This window comes from Chiloscyllium punctatum, chromosome 8 (genome assembly GCF_047496795.1).
Source record: "Chiloscyllium punctatum isolate Juve2018m chromosome 8, sChiPun1.3, whole genome shotgun sequence".
In the NCBI taxonomy this organism is placed as follows: Eukaryota; Metazoa; Chordata; class Chondrichthyes; order Orectolobiformes; family Hemiscylliidae; genus Chiloscyllium; species Chiloscyllium punctatum.
In genome coordinates, this window is record NC_092746.1 from 129,221,030 (window position 1) to 129,240,498 (window position 19,469).

The window sequence follows — 19,469 nt, forward strand, 5'->3', positions numbered from 1 at the left end:
ACTAAATACCTCTGGATATTCAGTTCCCATTCTCTCATCAATGTGTAACCACATGTCTGCAATCCCAATGTTATCATATCCGTTTGCCCAATTAATTCATCCACTTTATTGCAAATGCTCCTTACACTAACACACAATACCTTAAGGCATATCCTTTTAATATTCTTACTCCCATGCAATTATATTGCATTGTGGCTCTGTTTGATTCTTGCCCTTGAATTCTTTGCCTATCACTTTTCCTATTTCCCAATATGTCATTTGTTTTTGCCCCTTGTTTCCCTCTCTTCTATCTCCCTGTATAGGTTCCTATTCCCCCAGCCATTTTAGTTTATACCCTCTCCAACTGCTTGAGCAAATATTCCATCAAGGACATCAGTTCTGGTCCTCATTAGGTGCAAACTGTTTAGCTTGTACATGTCCTATGTCTCCAGAGCTGGGTCCAATGTCCCAAGGATCTGAAATCCTACCTTTTGCACCATTTCTCCATTTGGCATATCCAGTTATTCATAAATAACATGTAGCACTGGAGTTTTTTGAAAAAGTAACAAAGAGGATTGATGAGGGCAGAGCAGTGGACATGATCTATATGGACTTCAATAAGGCGTTCAACAAGGTTTCTCATGGGAGACCGGTTAGCAAGGTTAGATCTCATGGAATACAGGAAGAACAAGCAATTTGGATACAGAACTGGCTCAAAGGTAAAAGACAGAGGGTGGTGGTGGAGGGTTATTTTTCAGACTGGACGCCTGTGACCAATGGAGTGCCATAAGGATCGGTGCTGGGTCCTCTACCTTTCGTCATTTATATAAATGATTTGGATGAAGTTTGCAAATGACACCAAAATTCGAGCTGGAGTGGACAGCGAAGAAGGTTACCTCAGATTACAATGGGATCTAGATCAAGTGGGCCAATGGGTGAGGAGTGGCAGACGGAGTTTAATTTAGATAAATGCGAGGTGCTGCATTTTGGGAAAGCAAATCTTAGAAGAATTTATACACTTAATGGTAAGGTCCTAGGGAGCGTTGCTGAACAAAGAGACCTTGGAGTGCAGGTTCATAGCTCCTTGAAAGTGGAGTCACAGGTCGATAGGCAAGGGAAGAAGGCATTTGGGATGCTTTCCTTTATTGGTCAGAGTATTGAGTACTGGAGTTGGGAGGTCATGTTGCAGCTGTACAGGACATTGGTTAAGCCACTTTTGGAATATTGCATGCAATTTTGGTCTCATTCCTACCGAAAGGATCTTGTGAAACTTGAAAGGGTTCAGAAAAGATTTACAAGGATGTTGCCAGGGTTGGAGGATTTGATGTATAGGGAAAGGATGAATAGGAGCTGTTTTTTCTGGACCTTTTATGGGTATACAAAATTATGAGGGGCATGGATATGTTAAGTAGACAAAGTCTCTTCTCTGGGGTGGGGGAGTCCAGAACTAGAGGGCATAAGTTTAGTGTGAGAAGGGAAAGAAATAAAAGAGACCTAAGGGACAATGTTTTCACGTAGAGGGTGGTACGTTTTGGAATGAGCTGCCAGAGGAAGTGGTGGATACTAGTACAATTGCAACATTTAAAAGGCATTTGGATGGGTATATGAATAGGAAGGGTTTGGAGGGATATGGGCAGCTGCTGGCAGGTGGGACTAGATTGGGTTGGGATGGATAAATGGTCGGCATGGACGAGTTGGACCGAAGAGTCTGTTTCCGTGCTGTACATCTCTATGACTCTATGAGGTAGTTTACTCCTATGCTGCATGTGTTCTTCATGAAATGATAAGTGGGTTTGAGGGGCTGAATACTTTTTCATTAATTTATGGAATGTGGGCATCGCCAGTTAGGCCATCATTTATTGCCCATTCCTGATTGCCTCGGGAGCAGTTAAATGTCAATCACACTGCGGTGCATCATTTGCAGGTCAGAACAGGTGAGGAGGCAGTTTCCTTCTCTAATGCATATTAGTGAACATGAGGGGTCTTTCCAACAATCAACAATGGTCATCATGAGACTCTTAATTCCAGATTTTTATTGTACTCAAACTTCACCATCTGATTCAGCTCGAAGACCCAGACATTGCCTGTGTGCCTGAATTAGTAGTCTAGTGATAATACAATTTAGGCTAACATTTGCTTATTGAATAGATTGATTGATTGATTTATTGTACAGTGAAAAGATTTGTCTATGAGCAGTACAAAAGGATCATACTAAGCAAGGATGCACCGAACTTAGACAGAGGCATACAGGTTATATTGCACAGGGCATGTAGTAGATGAGATCAGCAGTAGCAAGACCAGCAACAGTCCATTCATTAGTCTAATAACAGCCAGGAAAAAGCTGTTCTTGAACCTGCTGTGTGTTCAAGCTTCTGTATCGTCTGCTTAACAGAATTGGTTGTAGGAGATCATTACTAGGGTGGGAGTGGTCTTTGATGGCAGCCTTTCTGCAGCAGCAAGCCGTGGATGGAAGGTTGGCTTCCGAGATGGTCTGGGCTGTGCACACCACTTTCTGCAGTTTCTTATGGTCCTGGGCAGAGCAGTTGCTCCCACACCACTGCAGTTTCTTATGGTTTCTTGCTCCCAGACCAGGCCACTATGCACCCGGACTGTATGCTTTCAGTCATTTTTGTGAAGGACGTGGGTACAAGAATGTAGCGAAGTTGTTGAGGATCCTTATGGACCTGTTGCATTTCCTCAATTCTCTGAGGAAGAAGAGGCATTGTTGTGCATTCTTGACTGTCAGATCTACCTGGGAAGTCCAGGGCAGGTCGTGTCGGTTATTGTCACACCAAGGGATTTGATGCTTTCCATCCTCTCAACCTCCGATCCATTTTTATGTAGATGGGGCAAGTTGACCTCCTGTGTGGAGTTTGCACATTCTCCCCGTGTCTGCGTGGGTTTCCTCCGGGCACTCCGGTTTCCTCCCAGAATCCAAAGATGTGCAGGTTAAGGTGAATTAGCTATGCTAAATTGCCCATAGTCTTAGATGCATTAGTCAGTGGTAAATATAGGATAGGGGAATGGGTCTGGGTGGGTTACTCTTTGGAGGATTGGTATGGACATATTAGGCTGAAGTCCCTGTTTCCATATTGTAGGGAATCTAATCTTTCTTTCTGAAGTCAGTGATCAGCTTTTCCGTTTTGCGAAGTTGAGATACAGGTCGTTCTCATTGCACAGGGTCACCAAGAAGAGAGGAATGGTTCGAAGGGCAGAGCGGCCTCCTGTTACTCCTTTGTTTGTTAAAAACCCGCCCCTCCAGTTAGAATATGTATAACTGACGGCGCTTCTAGCCAATCGGCAGGGGGAATGCAAATCCATCAAGGAGAAGTGAGGCGGGTTCTTGGGCCGGCAGCCAATGGGATCGAGGGATGCAGGTAGCGCCATCAGTGGGTGAGGCTAACGGTCACGGCGCGGGCGGCGATTCAAAGGCGCAGCTCCAACGTTCGCCTCACCTCCTATGATTGACGGGATTCTTGACCAATAGCGACCGGGCACGCCTTAACGGACATGGGTCTCACCCAATCCCCTTTGGGCTAGAAGGTGGGCCTTGACCCATGCAACCAATAGGCGAAGAGGGCAGCGTTGGTGGGGGTGGGGGCAAGGCGCTGCCTTTAAAAGGCACGGACGGTTGTTTTGGGTCTTGAAGCGGCCGCTCGTCTACGGGAGCGTCGCTTGTGTTTTGTTGATAAATATTTTCTTTCACCGCAGGCGGAGGGTTACTTGGAGTCGGGTTCGCTGATCGTGCCGTGTGTGTGTGTGTGTGTGTGTGGAAGCTCGGGCTGTGATGGTTCCCCAGGCCGTTCCCGGTCCCCGCTGCCCGGCCTCTTCATGCCGCCGCGCCCCGCGATCGCTCGCCTCCCACACGCGGCGTTTCCTCACCTCGAGAGCGGCGGCCACCGCCTTCGACACCAGTAGCAGCAGCGACAGAGACTCCGTGTTTAGTCGACCCGCCTCCGTCTGAAGAGAGCCAGCGTTAGAGAGAGAGAGAGAGAGAGAGAGGCCTCGGTGAGGAGCGCCGGACCAATCGGGGCCGGACATAACAAACCCTTCGGGTCCGTCAGGTAAGGGGTACCCCCCTCTCCCCAGAGCCCGACTGGAGGTGCCGGGGGTGGGGGGAACCAGGCACTGTCACCACCAACTGCTGGGGGGGAAGGGGGCCGCTAGTGGAACAATGGGATGGGGGGGGGGGGTTGCGAGGAAGGGTAAAAATGTGGGAGCCCTCGTCGCCTTGTGAAGGCATCGGGGGCAAGAATGTGGGGGATGCCCTGGGGGGGTGGGGCAAGAATATGGGGTAACATTATTAGGAGGGGTGGCAAGATCGCAAGGCAGCCCTGGGTGTATTTGTGGGGTGCAAGAATATTGATTTCTAGGGCTTGGAGAAGAATATGGGGCTCCACTGGGGGGTATTTGTTTGGGTGGGGCAAGTGTTGGGCCGCACTGGAAGTGTTTTTTGTGAAGGAAGTCTCCAAAATAAAAATGGGGGCAAACACTTGTGGGGTAGTATGGGGATGTTTTTGTGGAGGAGCACTAGGAGTGTTTGTTGGGGTAGTGGAGGGAAGGGGTGTTTGAAAGTGACTCTTTGCCCCTCCATTGGGTGTGTATGGATTAAGAATCGCAGTCAGGTAGTGGCTGGCTGCTCCAGCAGCTGCTGTTGTAAGTGGATATAAGCAGTGTCTCAATCTTGCTGACATTGTAAACAAAAACAAGATGTTGGAATTTGATCTTGAAATGGAAAGAGAAACTCTGCAGCTTTGCCAAGGTGCAGAGAATAGGTGAGTTAACATTTCATTAACACTACTGTGTCATGAGTTTCGATAGTGTCTCTAAGTTAGTGAACTGTCACACTTTTTGGGCAGGATGATTTTAATAGCAACTAGTAGTGCTGTGGGAAATATTCATCCCAAGCTGCAGATGTTATATCAGGCTGTTAGAATGTTGAACACTGCCAAGCTACGTTTCCCAAGCCTGTGAGCAATTTCTCCTTTCTGTCTAGAATTAGTGGTCAGTGTATCCAATAGTGTATTCTGGGCTGCACCAGCTGGACAATCTCAATCCCAGAATTGCATATAACAGGTATTGGTTTTGCAAGCATGGTAGTACAGGTCATCACTGAAGTTAACCTCCTGTTCAATTCTTTCTGGGGTCTCAGCAATATCCTGTGATTGGTAAATACAGCTTTTGTATTGTAGCAGTGTTTTTAAAGTTTAATCTGTTCAATTTTATTGAAGCTTTGCCTTTTCAGAGTGATCATAGAATCCCTACAATGTAGAAAGGAATTTCAGACTTGAGGCACCTTCCTTTCTTAAGGTGAAAGGAATGATTTAAAAGAATGAAGGGCAAATATTTTAAGTAGGGAGGCTTGCATGTGGACTGAATGTATAAAGTGGTGGATATGTGTAAAATGTTTATCCCACTTGGATGGGAGACATGAATAGTCAAGGTTTGGAGGGATGGTGGGCCTAGTTTAGTTTGGGATTGTCAGCCTTGACTGGTTAGACTGAAGGGCCTGTTTCTGTGCTGTATGATTTGGACCATTGAATCTGCACCAACCATCTGAAAAGCATCTCTCAGATCCCTTCCCTAAACCTTTCAGTTAAGATTGTGTAGGCTAGGTAGATTAACATTCTTGGACACTAAGGGCAGTTTAATGTAGGCAAATGACCTAACTAAACACTTTTGGACTGTAGTTTAAAAACAATCCAAAGCACCTGCTGGAGACTCATACAGGCATGGTGAATGCACAAATTCTGCTCACCTGAGGTTGGAATCAAACCTAGACCCTGGTGCTGAGGTAACAGTGCTAACCACTTACCTAAGATTTCTGAATTTCAATTAAGAAATTACAAGTAATGTAACCCTCTTAGCTATTTTTCTGGATGTGTGGATAGTAATCTAGTAGATATCAGTTCTTATATAGGGGCATAAGAGCAGGAATGGACAATAACTCCTCCTGAACCTGCACACTCCTAACCTGCATAAGAATGCCCTCAAGACAAGAAGAATTGAGACTAGAATTTGTAATATTATCCAAAGCTGTGGAACCTTGGTTTAGTATATTAAAGCAATTTTCTTTTTTCCAATGGTTTTAAAGGGCTGATTCATTACACTAATGCCGTATTCTGATTATTCCAGAATCACTTCTCTAGAAACTAGAAAACTACTTTGATGTCCGAGTGTTAAGCTCTCTAAATTAGAAATAAAGGTTTCACCATGTTTCTCCCTCAGTCTTGAATGGATTTGCCTTTTATTTTTACTATCCCTTGATTCCACAGCCAGGGCAAAGTTTCTGAATGTACTGCTATTGTTTAAACTTTGTAAATTTTAGTACCTTTCGTTCACTAATTTGGGGAATATAGGCCTAGTTATCTGCTGAAGAAATTAGTCTGAACATCAGCTGTTCTTGTGGCAACTATGTTTGCCCTTAGGCTGAGGAATTAAGACAGTGTTGTACTCAAAGTACAATCTCACCAGTGTTCTTTACAAATGAAGCAAGATTTTTTGTTCCTGTACTTTGCCTTGCACACAGCTTGTCTGCCTTTATGGCCTTCTGAATTGCTTGGTGACGGCCTACTGTCTCTTTACTCATTGCATATTGAACAATCCTCAAATGCTTTTATACATTACCCAATCCCATGTATTTTAATCCTCAATCCATGTTAAAATCCTATTGAGTTTTAAGACTTGTAGCTCAGAACATAGAACATTACAGTGCAGTACAGGCCCTTTGGCCCTCAAATGTTGTGCTGCCCTGTCCTATCAATCTGAAGCCCATCTAACCTACACTATTCTATGTATGTCCATATGCTTGTCCAGTGATGACTTAAATGTACTTAACGTTGGCAAATCTACTACCATTGCAGGCAAAGTGTTCTTTACCCTTACTACTGAGTAAAGAAACTACCTCTGACATCTGTCCTATATCTATCTCTCCTCAATTTAAAGCTATGCCTCCTTGTGCTCGCTGTCACTATCCAAGGAAAAAGGCTCTCCCTGTCCATCCTATCTCACCCTGATTATCTTGTATGTCTAAGTCACCTCTCAACCCTCTTTCTAATGAAAACAGCCTCAAGTCCCTCAGCCTTTCCTCGTAAGACCTTCCCTCCATACCAGGCAACATCCTAGTAAATCTCCTCTGCACCCTTTCCAAAGCTTCCACATCCTCCTTATAATGTGGTGACCAGAACTGTACACAATACTCCAAGTGCAGCCGCACCAGAGTTTTGTACAGCTGCAGCATAACCTCATGGTTCCGGAACTCGATCCCTCTAATAAAAGCTAAAACACTATGCCTTAACAACCCTGTCAACCTGGGTGGCAACTTTCCAGGATCTGTGTACCTGGACACTGAGATCTGTCATCTACACGACCAAGAATCTTACCCTTCGCCCAGTACTTTGCATTCTGGTTACTCCGACCAAAGTGAATACCTCACACTTGTCCACATTAATCTCCATTTGCCACCTCAGCCCAGCTCTGCCGCTTATGTCTCTCAGTAACCTACAACATCCTTCGTCACTATCCACAACTCCACTGACCTTAGTGTCATGTGCAAATTTACTAACCCACCCTTCTACACCCTCATCCGGGTAGTTTATAAAAATGACAGCAGTGGACCCAACACCGACCCTTGTGATACACCACTGGTAACTGGACTCCAGGGTGAACATTCCCATCAACCACCATCCTGTTGTCTTTCAACAAGCCAATTGCTGATCCAAACTGGTATATCTCCCACAATCCCATTCCTCCACATTTTGTACAATAGCCTACTGTAGGGAACCTTATCTAATACCTTGCTGAAATCCATATCCACCACATCAACTGGTTTACTCCTCTACCTGTTTGGTCAACTCCGAACTCTAGGTTTGAGGCACCACCTACCCTTCACAAAACTGTGCTGACTATCCCTAATAGAATTATTCTTTTCTAGATTATAAATCCTATCTCCATAACACTTTCCAACACTTGTTCAACAACTGTAGTAAGGCTCACTGGTCTAGAATTACCAGGGTTGTCTCTACTCCCCTTGTTGAACAGGGCAGCCACATTTACTATTTCCTGTCTACAGGAATAGTGCTGGAAGACTAATTAATTATTTAAAAGATCAATGCCAAAAGCTCTGCAATCTCTTCTGACTTCCCAGAGGCTCCTAGGATAAATCTCATCTGGCCCAGGAGACTTTTCTATTTTCACACTCTGTAGGATTTCTAATATCTTTTCCTTGTGAACCTCAATCCCACCTAGTCTAGTAGCCCATATCTCAGTATTCTCGTCAACACCATTGTTGTTTTCTAGAGTGAATACTGTCAAAAAACATTCGCTTCCCCCATCTGACTCCACACAACTCCCCACTACTATCCTTGATTGGCACTAATCTTACACTCGTCATCCTTTTTACTCAAATACCTATAGAAAGCCTTGGGGTTTACCTTGATCCTACCTGTCAACATGTCATGTCTCCTGGCTCTTCCTCCTCTCTTTAGGAGGTTCTGGATATAGGTTTGATCACGGAACCAGAAGCTTCATTTTCAGATGTTTTGTCACTAGACCAGTAAAGTCAGTGATCCTCTGGATGAAAAACTGCTGATTCCTGCTTTCTATTTGTTTTGGGCTGCTTTGGGTTGTCACTACTTGTAGTAATGTAATTTTCTGTTTCTTGGTGGTAAACGGTGTCCAAGTCAATGTGTTTAGATTAGATTGTGTGGAAACAGGCCCTTCAGCCCAACAAGTCCACACTGACCCCTCCAAAGAACAACCCACCCCAACCCATTCCCCTACATTTACCCCTTCACCTAAATTGCCTGTAAGGTTAGTAAGGCCAATTCACCTAACCTGCACATTTTAGGACTGTGTAGGAAGAAATTGAAGCACCCAGAGGAAACTCATGCAGACACTGGGAGAATGTGCAAACTCCATACAGATTGCTGATTAACTTGATCCCATTTTCCACCCCAGGAAACTACCTCACCAACCCAAAGAAACATAAATAGAAAGCAGGAATCATCAGTATTTGATCCAGAGGATCACTGAAGAGGTTACCCAGTACAGTGACAATGTCTGAAAGTTAACCTTCTAGCTCAGCAAGCAAACCTACATGTTAAAACACTTCCTGGAGGCTATGTTCTATTTGAGTTTAAATCTGACTTTGGCAGGTAGTTAACTACATTAAGTTATCACTACTTTATTGGAATAAAATTGGTCTTGTGATCTAGCGAAGTAAGTATGCTGTCCTCTGTTTATCTAGCCTGCGCAACTCCAGACCAACAGCAATGTGAATACTTCTTAACAGCCCCCCAAACAATTCAGGATGGGCAACAAGTACTTGCCTAGCTAGTGGCATGTATATTCCATGAATGAGTAAATGGAAAAATTGAGTACTAATTTTGCTAACCACTGCTTAGCATTTTGTCAAGCTTTCCAAAAGTTGAAACATGCAAATTGCAGTTCTTATCAACTGTGCTCATAACATCCTCAGACTATGTCACATCAATGCTGGCCAAGTAGGGCATCAAGAGCCCTAAAAGTAGTTGTTGGGGGTAAACTCTAGTTGAAGGCAAACTTCTCAATGGAGATCAGTAAAGATCTGTCATCTCAGTTCTGAGTTTCTCAGCTTAGTGTCCTGGGCCCAAATGTTTTCAGCTTCAAGGACCTTCCATCAGGTCAGTGTGGATGTTCACATGTCCTGAGCAATGCATTCTCATACTCCCACAGTCCATATCTAAATAAAAGATCTAGACAACATTAAGGCTTGGGCTGACAGTGGCAAGTTACATTTTCAAATTCCAGGCAATCCCATCTCCATTTAGAGACCGATGGAGGGCAAATAGCATTTGGGGAGGATGCAGAAGGATTTGAATAGTTGGCAGTGGACAAGTAGCAGATGGAGTACAGTTTGAAGAAGTGTGGTGTAATGCACCTTGGTAGGAAGAATAAATCTGGGCTCTCCCTAAATAGGGAGAAGATTGAAAAGTCTGAAGTGCCAAGAGTCTTGGGAGCTGTAGTCCAGGATTCATGACCTAAATGTACAAGTTGAGTCAATATTTAAAATGACAAATGCACTGGTAGTACTTGAGGGCTTGAATATAAAAGCAGGGATGTATTTGTAGTCTGTTCAAAGCCTTAGAGCCTTAACACTTGAAACATTTTGCAGTTTGGTTTCTTATAAGCTAAGGCAGCACATACCTGGAGTGGGTTCAGAGGAGACTCATGAAAGGTTAGGTTTCTCATTTGACCAGGGAAGAATGTTTGAGGACTCTGGGACTAAGCTTGGAATTGAGGTGATGGCATCTAACTAAAGCATAATACTGATTAGCCTGCAGTGGATGTTGGGAAAATGCTTCCATTGGTAAAGAGGAGATCCATTAAAAATGGCAATAAGGAGAAACTTCAGCCAGAATAGTGGATGTGGAATTCATTCTCTCAAGACTGAAGGACAGGTCATAAGTATATTAAGACTGGTTTCTTAACCCCATTCTCCAGTAGGTTCTTGATCAGGGCTCATCAGCCATGATTGAGTCACCTCCACCATTCAAAGGGCTGAATAGCCTAACTTCTGCTCTTATTCAATATGCTCTGAAAGGCAATCAAACAACCATCCCTTGGGTTCTTGTCAAGGTTTTACACATGTGCAGTTCACACACCAACTTGTGCAAACAGTTAAAAGCTAATTTAAACTTGTACTAACTAGGTGACCCCTTTTGCAGGCATGTAAAGTTGGGTCAAAGTGAGTCCCTGAACAAATAACATATCTCCCTTTTTTATATACAGGTAGGTTGGCCATGCTTGCAGATCCTCTGGCCACTCCCATTACTCAGTCACATGCTACCCCAGGTACAATAGCAGGATGAGATCATCCTTTTGAGAATGCCATATTCCTGGGGCATCATTATGCAGAGAATTTTCTGACTGTGATTCCCAAAGACAATGCATGTGACATACCTGACCAGAAAGCATTTCTGAAAGAAACGTAGATTGATTAGTTAACAGGGGAGTGATAGCAAATGGTTGTCAAAATGAAGTGTGAATTACAATGGATGGTCATTGACATTCACCTTGGTCTCTACCCAGTCAGAGGCTAGGAATACTGTTAAGGCACTACTTCTAAAGCCTGTCCAGAATCTACAAGTCAGGAATGAGGCAATGCTCCCCACTTGGCTGGTACAGCTTGACACCATTTTGGGAGATGCAGCCTGTTTGACTAGCACCACATCCATGTCTACACACTGCTACTAACTACCTTTAAGGTAAACTGCAATAATTCATAAGATTTTTCAACAGTACACTGCAAACTCTTCCAACCCTTAAAGGTAAGAACAGCAGGGAGTTTACTGAGCTGCTCAGTATCCTGACTTGGAATTAAAACCATTATTTTGTCAGTCAAAATCCTGGCATGTCCTCCTAAGAACATTGTTTGACAACCTACAGTGTGGACTGTGGCAGTTCAAGACAGTTCACTGCCACCTTCAGGGCCAACTAGTAACCAGCAAATGCTGGTCCAGGCAGTAACACAACATCCCACAAACTCTCAAATTTGTGACTTCTATCAAAATAATTTCTAAATGTCTAGTGATCTACCCTTGTTGGTTCTGGTATTGTTCTGACTGGTCACTTGAGGATTTTGTCAAATAAGATCACTGGGGGTTTACCTATAGGCTTAATCTTTGTATTTCTAAATGTTACTATTATCAGTGTGGCTTGTGTACTTGTCACTGGAGGTGCTAAGTCTCAGCTAGCAGCAGGGCAACTGAGAATTAACTCTGGTAGATTTCCAAAAGTTGAGATCCAAATTCATGAGTAGTTATCTGGAAGGGCAGATCACAAGTTTAATACTGGATTAGTGGTGCTGGAAGAGCACAGCAGTTCAGGCAGCATCCTAATGATGCTGCTCTTCCAGCACCACTAATCCAGTATTTGATTTTCAGCATCTGCAGTCATTGTTTTTACCGAGTTGATTTTAACCCACCTCAAGTTTAAGGCTATTCATTCCTGAAACTTAAATCTGAAAGTCTTGTTTTGTGATTTTCATTAAGTCACAAGCTGTCAAAGAATCAAATTTTCAAGCAGCTGCACTGGCTGAAAGCATCAGAACACCTAGTTGACTAGGAAATCTGGGAATTGATTACTAAACAATGTGTTCCATATCTTGAAATTGACTGGCCTTATGCTGTTTATAGCATTTTGTTCTACTGTAGAAATGCATTTCTAATCCTTGCAATTGGCATGTTTTAAAGCCATTCCAATTGGTTCTGATGGGACCCTTTTAATTCATAATCCTGAATGGAAATTTCAATTACTTTTCTGTGAAAAATCACTTGAGGAGAAAGTAGTTGGATCAAATGTCTGTCCCTGCACTGTTTACAAGCTCCATCTGAAGGTGTCTGGGATAAAACTGATTTTTGCACTCATGCAAGTGCTTGAGCCAAAACCACCAAGGCAGAATTTGTAAATACCATGAGCTGCCATACTGACTCTCAACTAAGATTTATGCCTCACTGGCTTGCTCTTGAGCTCTGTGTAAAATGACCTATTTGTCATAAAGATGTAGTGTTCTGTGAACTGCAGTGTTATCTGGATTTCATTCACACTTAAACTACTAAATGTGAATCCATCTTAAAACTCTCCACTACAAAACAACATTGAAATATTTTCACTGTTGACAATGCTTTGCTTTGAGAGCCACTTTGCAAGAGAATACTTATCATTTCAGCTTGTAGCCATTTTTCTTCAAATTCCATCAACCATTTATTTTAGTTTTGAGAACAGGCACATTCCTACCTCCTGCCTAACTGGGTAGGTATAGGGTGTTTCTTCATTCCAGACAATGTTGCAGTGCATTTTGATTTGCCAACATGAATTGGTTATAGTGCAATTGATTGTGGGTACTTTAAGTTTCTATTGAACAGGTGGTGATTTTTGTCTCTGAACGGCAGCTTTCTAAGGGAGGTTGTAGAAGAACACCACTCTTATACAAGGAATGCACTACTGAATCTGTCCTCTGTTGCCCCCAAGTGTTTTTAGGTTGTGTGGCTCCTGAGAACAAGACTGGCTCCATCCAAATGAAAACAAATGGATATGTCTAGAAAACAAGTACTTGGTTCAACTAACTCATCTAGTAACCAGCACTTAGCCCTTGTGGTTTTGTACATTTTAAATTGGTCTCTTCAAACTGGGTAGGTGGTATTTGGGAAGAGGGTAAAAACAATGACTGCAGATGCTGAAAACCAAATACTGGATTAGTGGTGCTGGAAGAGCACAGCAGTTCAGGCAGCATCCAACGAGCAGCGAAATCGACGTTTCAGGCAAAAGCCCTTATTTGGGAAGAGCTTATACAAGTCCGTCTTATTTAAATTTTACTTAAAATTAGTTTTTAGAATTGATGACATCCCTCAGCTGATAATGATGGGATTCACTCAAAGTTCCTAGTAAATGCTAAGTGCACTGGAACAATCAGCTTTGCACTGGCTAGAGCTGTTGTTCATTTCTGCTTGGATTCCAAGACCACAATCTCCAACACTTTTTTTTGTGTATTCAGCTCTGCACCTTGGCTCTAGATTTAGGATTTTGTTGCAGAGATTAGATCTTTTTTTCAGAATCTAAACAAATAAGCACTAGTGTAAATCAGCCTTTAGCCTGTTGAGGGTCACTTTAAACTTTACCATGTTGCAACACTTTGTTCTCGTATAGGTGTCAGGATAGACTGATTAGAATGCTGAAGGGAGATTGTCCCACTGTCCACTTTGGGTCTCTGCAGGGATGACTCATGGTCCATCTCCTGTTCTGAATGGCAATGCACCTGCATTTGTAGACAGCTTGATCAGGAATAATCCCCTTGAATTTAAAGGGAATTAATATTTTGGCAGACTTGATTGAATTGAGGTAACTGGGTGTTGCCAGCAAGTAATGCATTTGTGGTCTGCACAAACTTTTCAGCAAAACAAGCTGAAATCTAAGACCAACTAACTCCTCTGGTAACCAGCACTTGACCCTTGTGGTTTTAAATTGGTCTCCAAACTGGATAGGTGGTATTTGGGAAGAGTGATATTTGGATTTTAAAGTTGAATGAGATGAAAAGCTGGATGGTAGTGCCATGTTTCAATGACTATCTCTTTCAGTGGGTTCTGAAGGACTTGGTATATGTTAATGATTTGGACACAAATGATCAAGTCATCAATGGGTGACATGAAATTGAGCCAAAAACTGGAAGGACACCAATGGACTAGTCAATGGAATTCAACCTGCAAAAGGGAGGCATTTACTTGGAGGGCTAACAAGTAAAGGTGTTCAATATGAGGACCTAGACAATCATGGATCTTGCGACCATGCCAGCTGAAGCTTGTGTGGCAGGTACTTGATTTCAAAAGGGCATATGGAATATTCAGCCATTGAATAACTGTTATATTGGAACTTTAAGAGAAAGTAAGCACCGAGAGGATGGTGTGCAGTTTAGTCAACACTGCCTGGGCTGTAGATCGAAGATGAGGGAAAAACCGGACAAGCTGCTGTTATTTTTACGGCAGCATCAGACTCTGGCTTTGCCTGTGAACTGTCTGTAATAATCTGCATGCTCATCTGCACATCTTGGTGAATTTAATTTGCTAATTTTGACAATCTTATCTCTTCCCACTCCCTCCCTTTTGGATACAGTGTCAAGTGTGTTGCACTCATTCCTCAGACCCACAAGTGGAGTAAGTCAACTTTACCAAGATGAAGCTGTTAGAAAATACAAGTTTTGAGGCGATTAACTCTCAGCTTACCATTGAAACTGGTGACTCTCAAATTATAGGACGGTAAGTTATGACTTTTTTAACCCCAGTTGAGGGCAAGAACAAATTAAAACTGCTTTGCACTTGCTGTCTATTTAAAGGAACATAATTTTACAATACTGGAGGCCATTCAACCAATGTCTGTGCCAGCTTCCAAAAGAGCTGTCCAGCTAGTCCTGTTCTGCAAGCCTATCTCTAGTCCTATAAATTCGTCACTTTCAAATGTATCAAAGTCTCTTGCAACAACCCAGGAAATCCTCTTCCACCACTGAGGTGTATTCCAAATCCTAATTTTCTCCTATCTCACCAACTATGTTGTGACCTTGTTGTACATGAGCTAGTGGAAACAAAATCCCTCTGTACAGCAAAAGTTCAATTTTTCACAAAGGTCCCTCTTAATCCTTGTTCCAAGGAGAATTAATCCCAATTTTATCTAATCTTTCCTTTGTCTACAATCTTTCATTCCTGGTATCATTCTGTAAATCTGCTTTAAGTACTCTCCAGGGCTTTAACATCAATCTTAAGGTGTGCAGAACTGAACATAATGCTCCAAATGCAGTCTGACCAATAATTTGTAAAGGTGAAGCATCACTTACACTTTTTTGCTTTTATAACACTGCCCCTATTTATAGATCAAAATCCAGTAAGTCAATAACTATTTCATGTTGCCAGTTTTCACAAAGAATTGCACACCAACCCTGGGGTCTGTGCTCTTTCAACATATTATAGGTCACACTACTGAATCCTATTGTCTCTTCTTTATTGCTTCTATCAAGATTGATTACCTCTCTCCTTTGTGTTCAACATCTGCCAGGTTTCTGTCTATTTGGCCTATTTGTCCATGTCACATTGAGATTGCTCCGCATCACCCTTCACTTCTAACTCAGTAACTTGTGCGAATTTACAGTTCCTTCCAAATCTCAAATCTTTATGCAACTCAAACAGATCCTTGGGAGCACACTTTCAACCTGATATACCCTTCTGTATCTATCCCTTTTGGTCATAAAGTAAACAACTTGAGCTAGGCCAGCATTTATTTCCTGTCCAGTTACCCAGAGGGCAGTTAAGTCACTAATTACCTATGGTGTGCAGTCAGATGTAGAAGAGATTTTCTTTCCTATAGACTAATTAACAAAATGGGTTTTGCCACCAATGGTTTCATTGTTTATCTTTCACCCAACCTCTAATCCACACTGCCAAGGGCCAATTGATTGCAAATTTAAATTGCTCATCAACCTGCCATGTGATGTTCAAATGCTTTCCTGATGAGCTTGTGCTCCAAACATCAACTCTCCTGCCAGACTGGCTGTGCTTCTCCAGCATCTGCAGTCCTCTCCTTGTGAGGACTTCTGAAAATCCCAGCCTACAACATTCACAGCACTAGCTTCATCCATTGCCAATCAGAATTTAGTCAAATTTCAGATGTGACATGTTCTTTATAAATCCACATTGCTTGTCTGCTGTTAGGTGTAATAGCAAATTGTTTAAGTTAGTGAGGAATTGTACTTTGCCATTACACCAGTCTGCATTTTGCAGTGTAACTGCATTGATGTGATTTAATATCATAGTTAGGAAAACAGTAACTGCAATGATATGGAGATGCCAGTGTTGGACTACAGTAGCCAATGTTTAATAATAACACTGGGGTCATAGTTCAACTTTATTTAAAATACAGGGTTTGAGTGCTGATCACGTCAGAGCTAGATACCTGACAAAGGAGCAGTGTCCTAAAAACTCCAGTCAAGTAGACCTGTTGGACTAAACCCTGGTTGTATTTAAGTAACTGCAGAAATTATTTATGCTGTTGTAATTTAAATTGTTTTTATACTATTAATGAGATTGGTGATCACTAATGTTTATTCAATCTCTAAAGCCTTTACAGAATACTAAATAGGTTGTAAGTGTTTTAAGTGAAGTTGCTGATTCTAAAACGTAAACTGCTGTCCAAATTCAGCTATTTAGTTTGTATGTTATCACTGAGCATGATCAGTCTCATTTGCATTTTGCTTAAGTTATTCATAACAAAGTTAGTCCTCAGTGGCTCAATCTAAAAGCATTTGCTTTCCATATTCATAATGTTCACTGCTCCAGCTAAACAAACCAGGCATATAAGAACATTGTCCTGGAAGGCATTCAATAAACCTGAATTTTTTGCTTATCAATTAAAGATGTCTATAACTACTTGATGGCTTCTGGTTTGTTTGTACTTTGGTTGTTGCTTGCATCACAACTCATTACAATAGTCACTACAGCTTATTAACTGGGGAACATTTAAACTAATGTGGGGGGGATGGAACCAAATGAGGTGGTGAATGGATAGTAGAGTTAGTAACTAAAGCCTAAGGAACTAAAGTCAGTGTGACCTAAGGGGACGAGTAGGCAGGGAGCAGAAGATGAATGCAAAGAGACTGGTCAGAGGTGCATTTGGTTTTTAATGCAAGTATAGTAGGTAAGGCAGGTGAACTTAGGGCTTGGTTTCATACCTGGGTGTGATATTGCTTTTAGAGACTTGGTTGAGGGAAGGGAATGATCACAACTAAATATTCCAGGCAGGCTAGAGGGAGGTAAAAGGGGTGGAGTTAACTTACTGGTCAGAGGATATCACCAATGTGCTGGAGGAGGGCACTGAGACTTTAGCAGTGAGGCAACATGGGCAGAGCTCAGAAATAGGAAGGGTGCAGAAACTGTTGGGGGCTGTACTCCAGACTTCCAAACAGGGAGAGGTACATCTAGAGATCCTAGATGTAGGAGCAACAGGGTCATTATAGGAAATTTTAATTTTTGTAACATTGACTGACTGGGTTCACATGCTGTTCACATAGAACAAATTTGTAGGAGCACCCAGGAGTTTTCTAACAGTTTGAGTACCCAACTCAAAGGGGCCACATTTGACCTGTATTGGGAAATGAGCCTGGCCAGGTGGCTGAGGTTTCAGTAGGGAATTAACTTGGAATAGTGATTGCATTCCATAACATTTTAGGATACTCAGTGGTCCAAAAGGAAGAGTACTAAATTGGAAGGCTAACTATTGCAAAATTCAGCAAGAGCTAGTGTATGTAAGTTGGGAGCAACTATAGCAGGAAACCCAAATTTGAGTCTTTTGGAGGTTCATTAGCACTCTCCATATTTTCCTGTGAAATTGAGGTATAGAGATGGAAAGATTAGGAACCACCAACAGCTAGTGAAATTTGAGACTAGCTAATGAAAAAGATGTATTCATAAGGCTGAGGTGACTGAAGGCAGATGAAGCTTTGAATCTTGAATATAGGACTAGCCTGAAATGAGGAATTGAGGTAAAAAGGGGTCATGAGATCCTTTTAGTGAGCAAGATTAAGGAAAACCAAACCTGTAAAGGAACAAAGGTTGGCCCATTCAAGGACAAAGGAAAGATGTCAGTGGATGAAATTCTGCAGTACTTATCAGTATTCACTGAGGAGAGGGACATGGTGGAAGTTGAGGTTAGGGATAGATCTTTTTACTCTAGGTCAAGTCAGCATAAGGAAGTTGAGTATTCCAAAAAGCATCCAGATGGAAAAGGCTCTGGGTCCAGATGGGATCTATCCCAGGTTAGAGGGAAGTGACCAGAAACAGCTAGGGCCTTAACATATCTTAGTGTCCTTGAACCCCAATGGTCCCAGAGAGCTAGAGAATGCAAAGCTTGTCCCCTTGAGGATAGTGGGGATAATCTAATTACAGACCTCTGAGCTTGACAGTGGTAGGAAAGCTCTTGAATTTTGAGGTTAGATATACCCATTTTCTTCCAAATGGGTATATCCTAATCAGTGATCAGTGTTTTGTGCTGGGAAGGTAATGTCTTACAACTGCAATAGAATTCTTTTGAAGAGGTAACAGTTGATTGAAGAAAGATGTAGATGTAATAAATGGACTTCAGTAAGGCCTTTGATCGGGTTTCCTATAGTAGGCTGATGGAGAAAGTGAAGTTGCATGGGATCCAGGGTCTTCTAGCTAGATGGAGAACTGGTTGGGCAACAGGAGACAGTAGTAGAAGGGAGCTTCTCCAAAATGGAGACTTGTCTCAGTGGACCACAACTGGTCAAGTGTGGTGCTAAAAGCACAGGTCTGTCATAAGCCCTTCATGATGCTGCCTGACCTACTGCTTTTCCAGCACCACTCCTAACTCTGATCTGCAGTCCTCACCCTTCCCCTCTGTTACAGGGATTTATGCTCTACCCCTGTTATGCACATGATTTAGAGGAAGGTGTAGGTGTCATCTGCAAAACTTGTTAGAGATGAAGGGATTGTCAGAACACAGCAGAATGTAGATGGGGAGAGTTGGGCAGGGAAATAGCAGATGGAGTTCAGTCTGGACAGATGAGGTGATGTGTTTTGGGGCAGGGGGATTCTGACTGGTCTACAAAATAATGGGGTGTAGTCAGGGTGGAGAGCAAGAAGCTGTTTCCCAGAGTGAAGGACTCCATTACCAGGGTCGCAAGTTCAAAGTGAGGGTAAACTTAGTGGAAATATGCATGGGAAGTTCTTCACACAGGGCATGGTAGGTGCCTGAAATGTATTGCTGGTGCAGGTATAGGAATGGGTCATTTAAAACCCATCTAGAGATGGGTAGGGCAGGAAGCAGAGCGATACAATTTTCTAATATTGTAAGAGTTTAGATAGAGGATCTGGATCACTGCAAGTTTGGAGGGCTGAACAGCCTGTTCCTGTGCTGTAATGTTCTTTTGTTCTTTAAGATTTCACACATTTATT

General features: G+C 42.6%; 1 protein-coding gene across 1 annotated transcript in view; it reads left to right on the forward strand.

The window, feature by feature from the left end:
- Positions 1 to 3,577: 3,577 nt before the first annotated feature.
- LOC140480910 (repressor of RNA polymerase III transcription MAF1 homolog) overlaps positions 3,578 to 19,469 on the forward strand; it is a 55,170-nt gene continuing 39,278 nt past the window's right edge. Inside the window, exons 1-2 of the mRNA XM_072576492.1 lie at positions 3,578 to 4,043; positions 14,626 to 14,768. Coding sequence (XP_072432593.1) covers positions 14,686 to 14,768 — 83 coding nt within the window. The 5' untranslated portion in view covers positions 3,578 to 4,043; positions 14,626 to 14,685. The remainder of the gene's footprint in view (positions 4,044 to 14,625; positions 14,769 to 19,469) is intronic.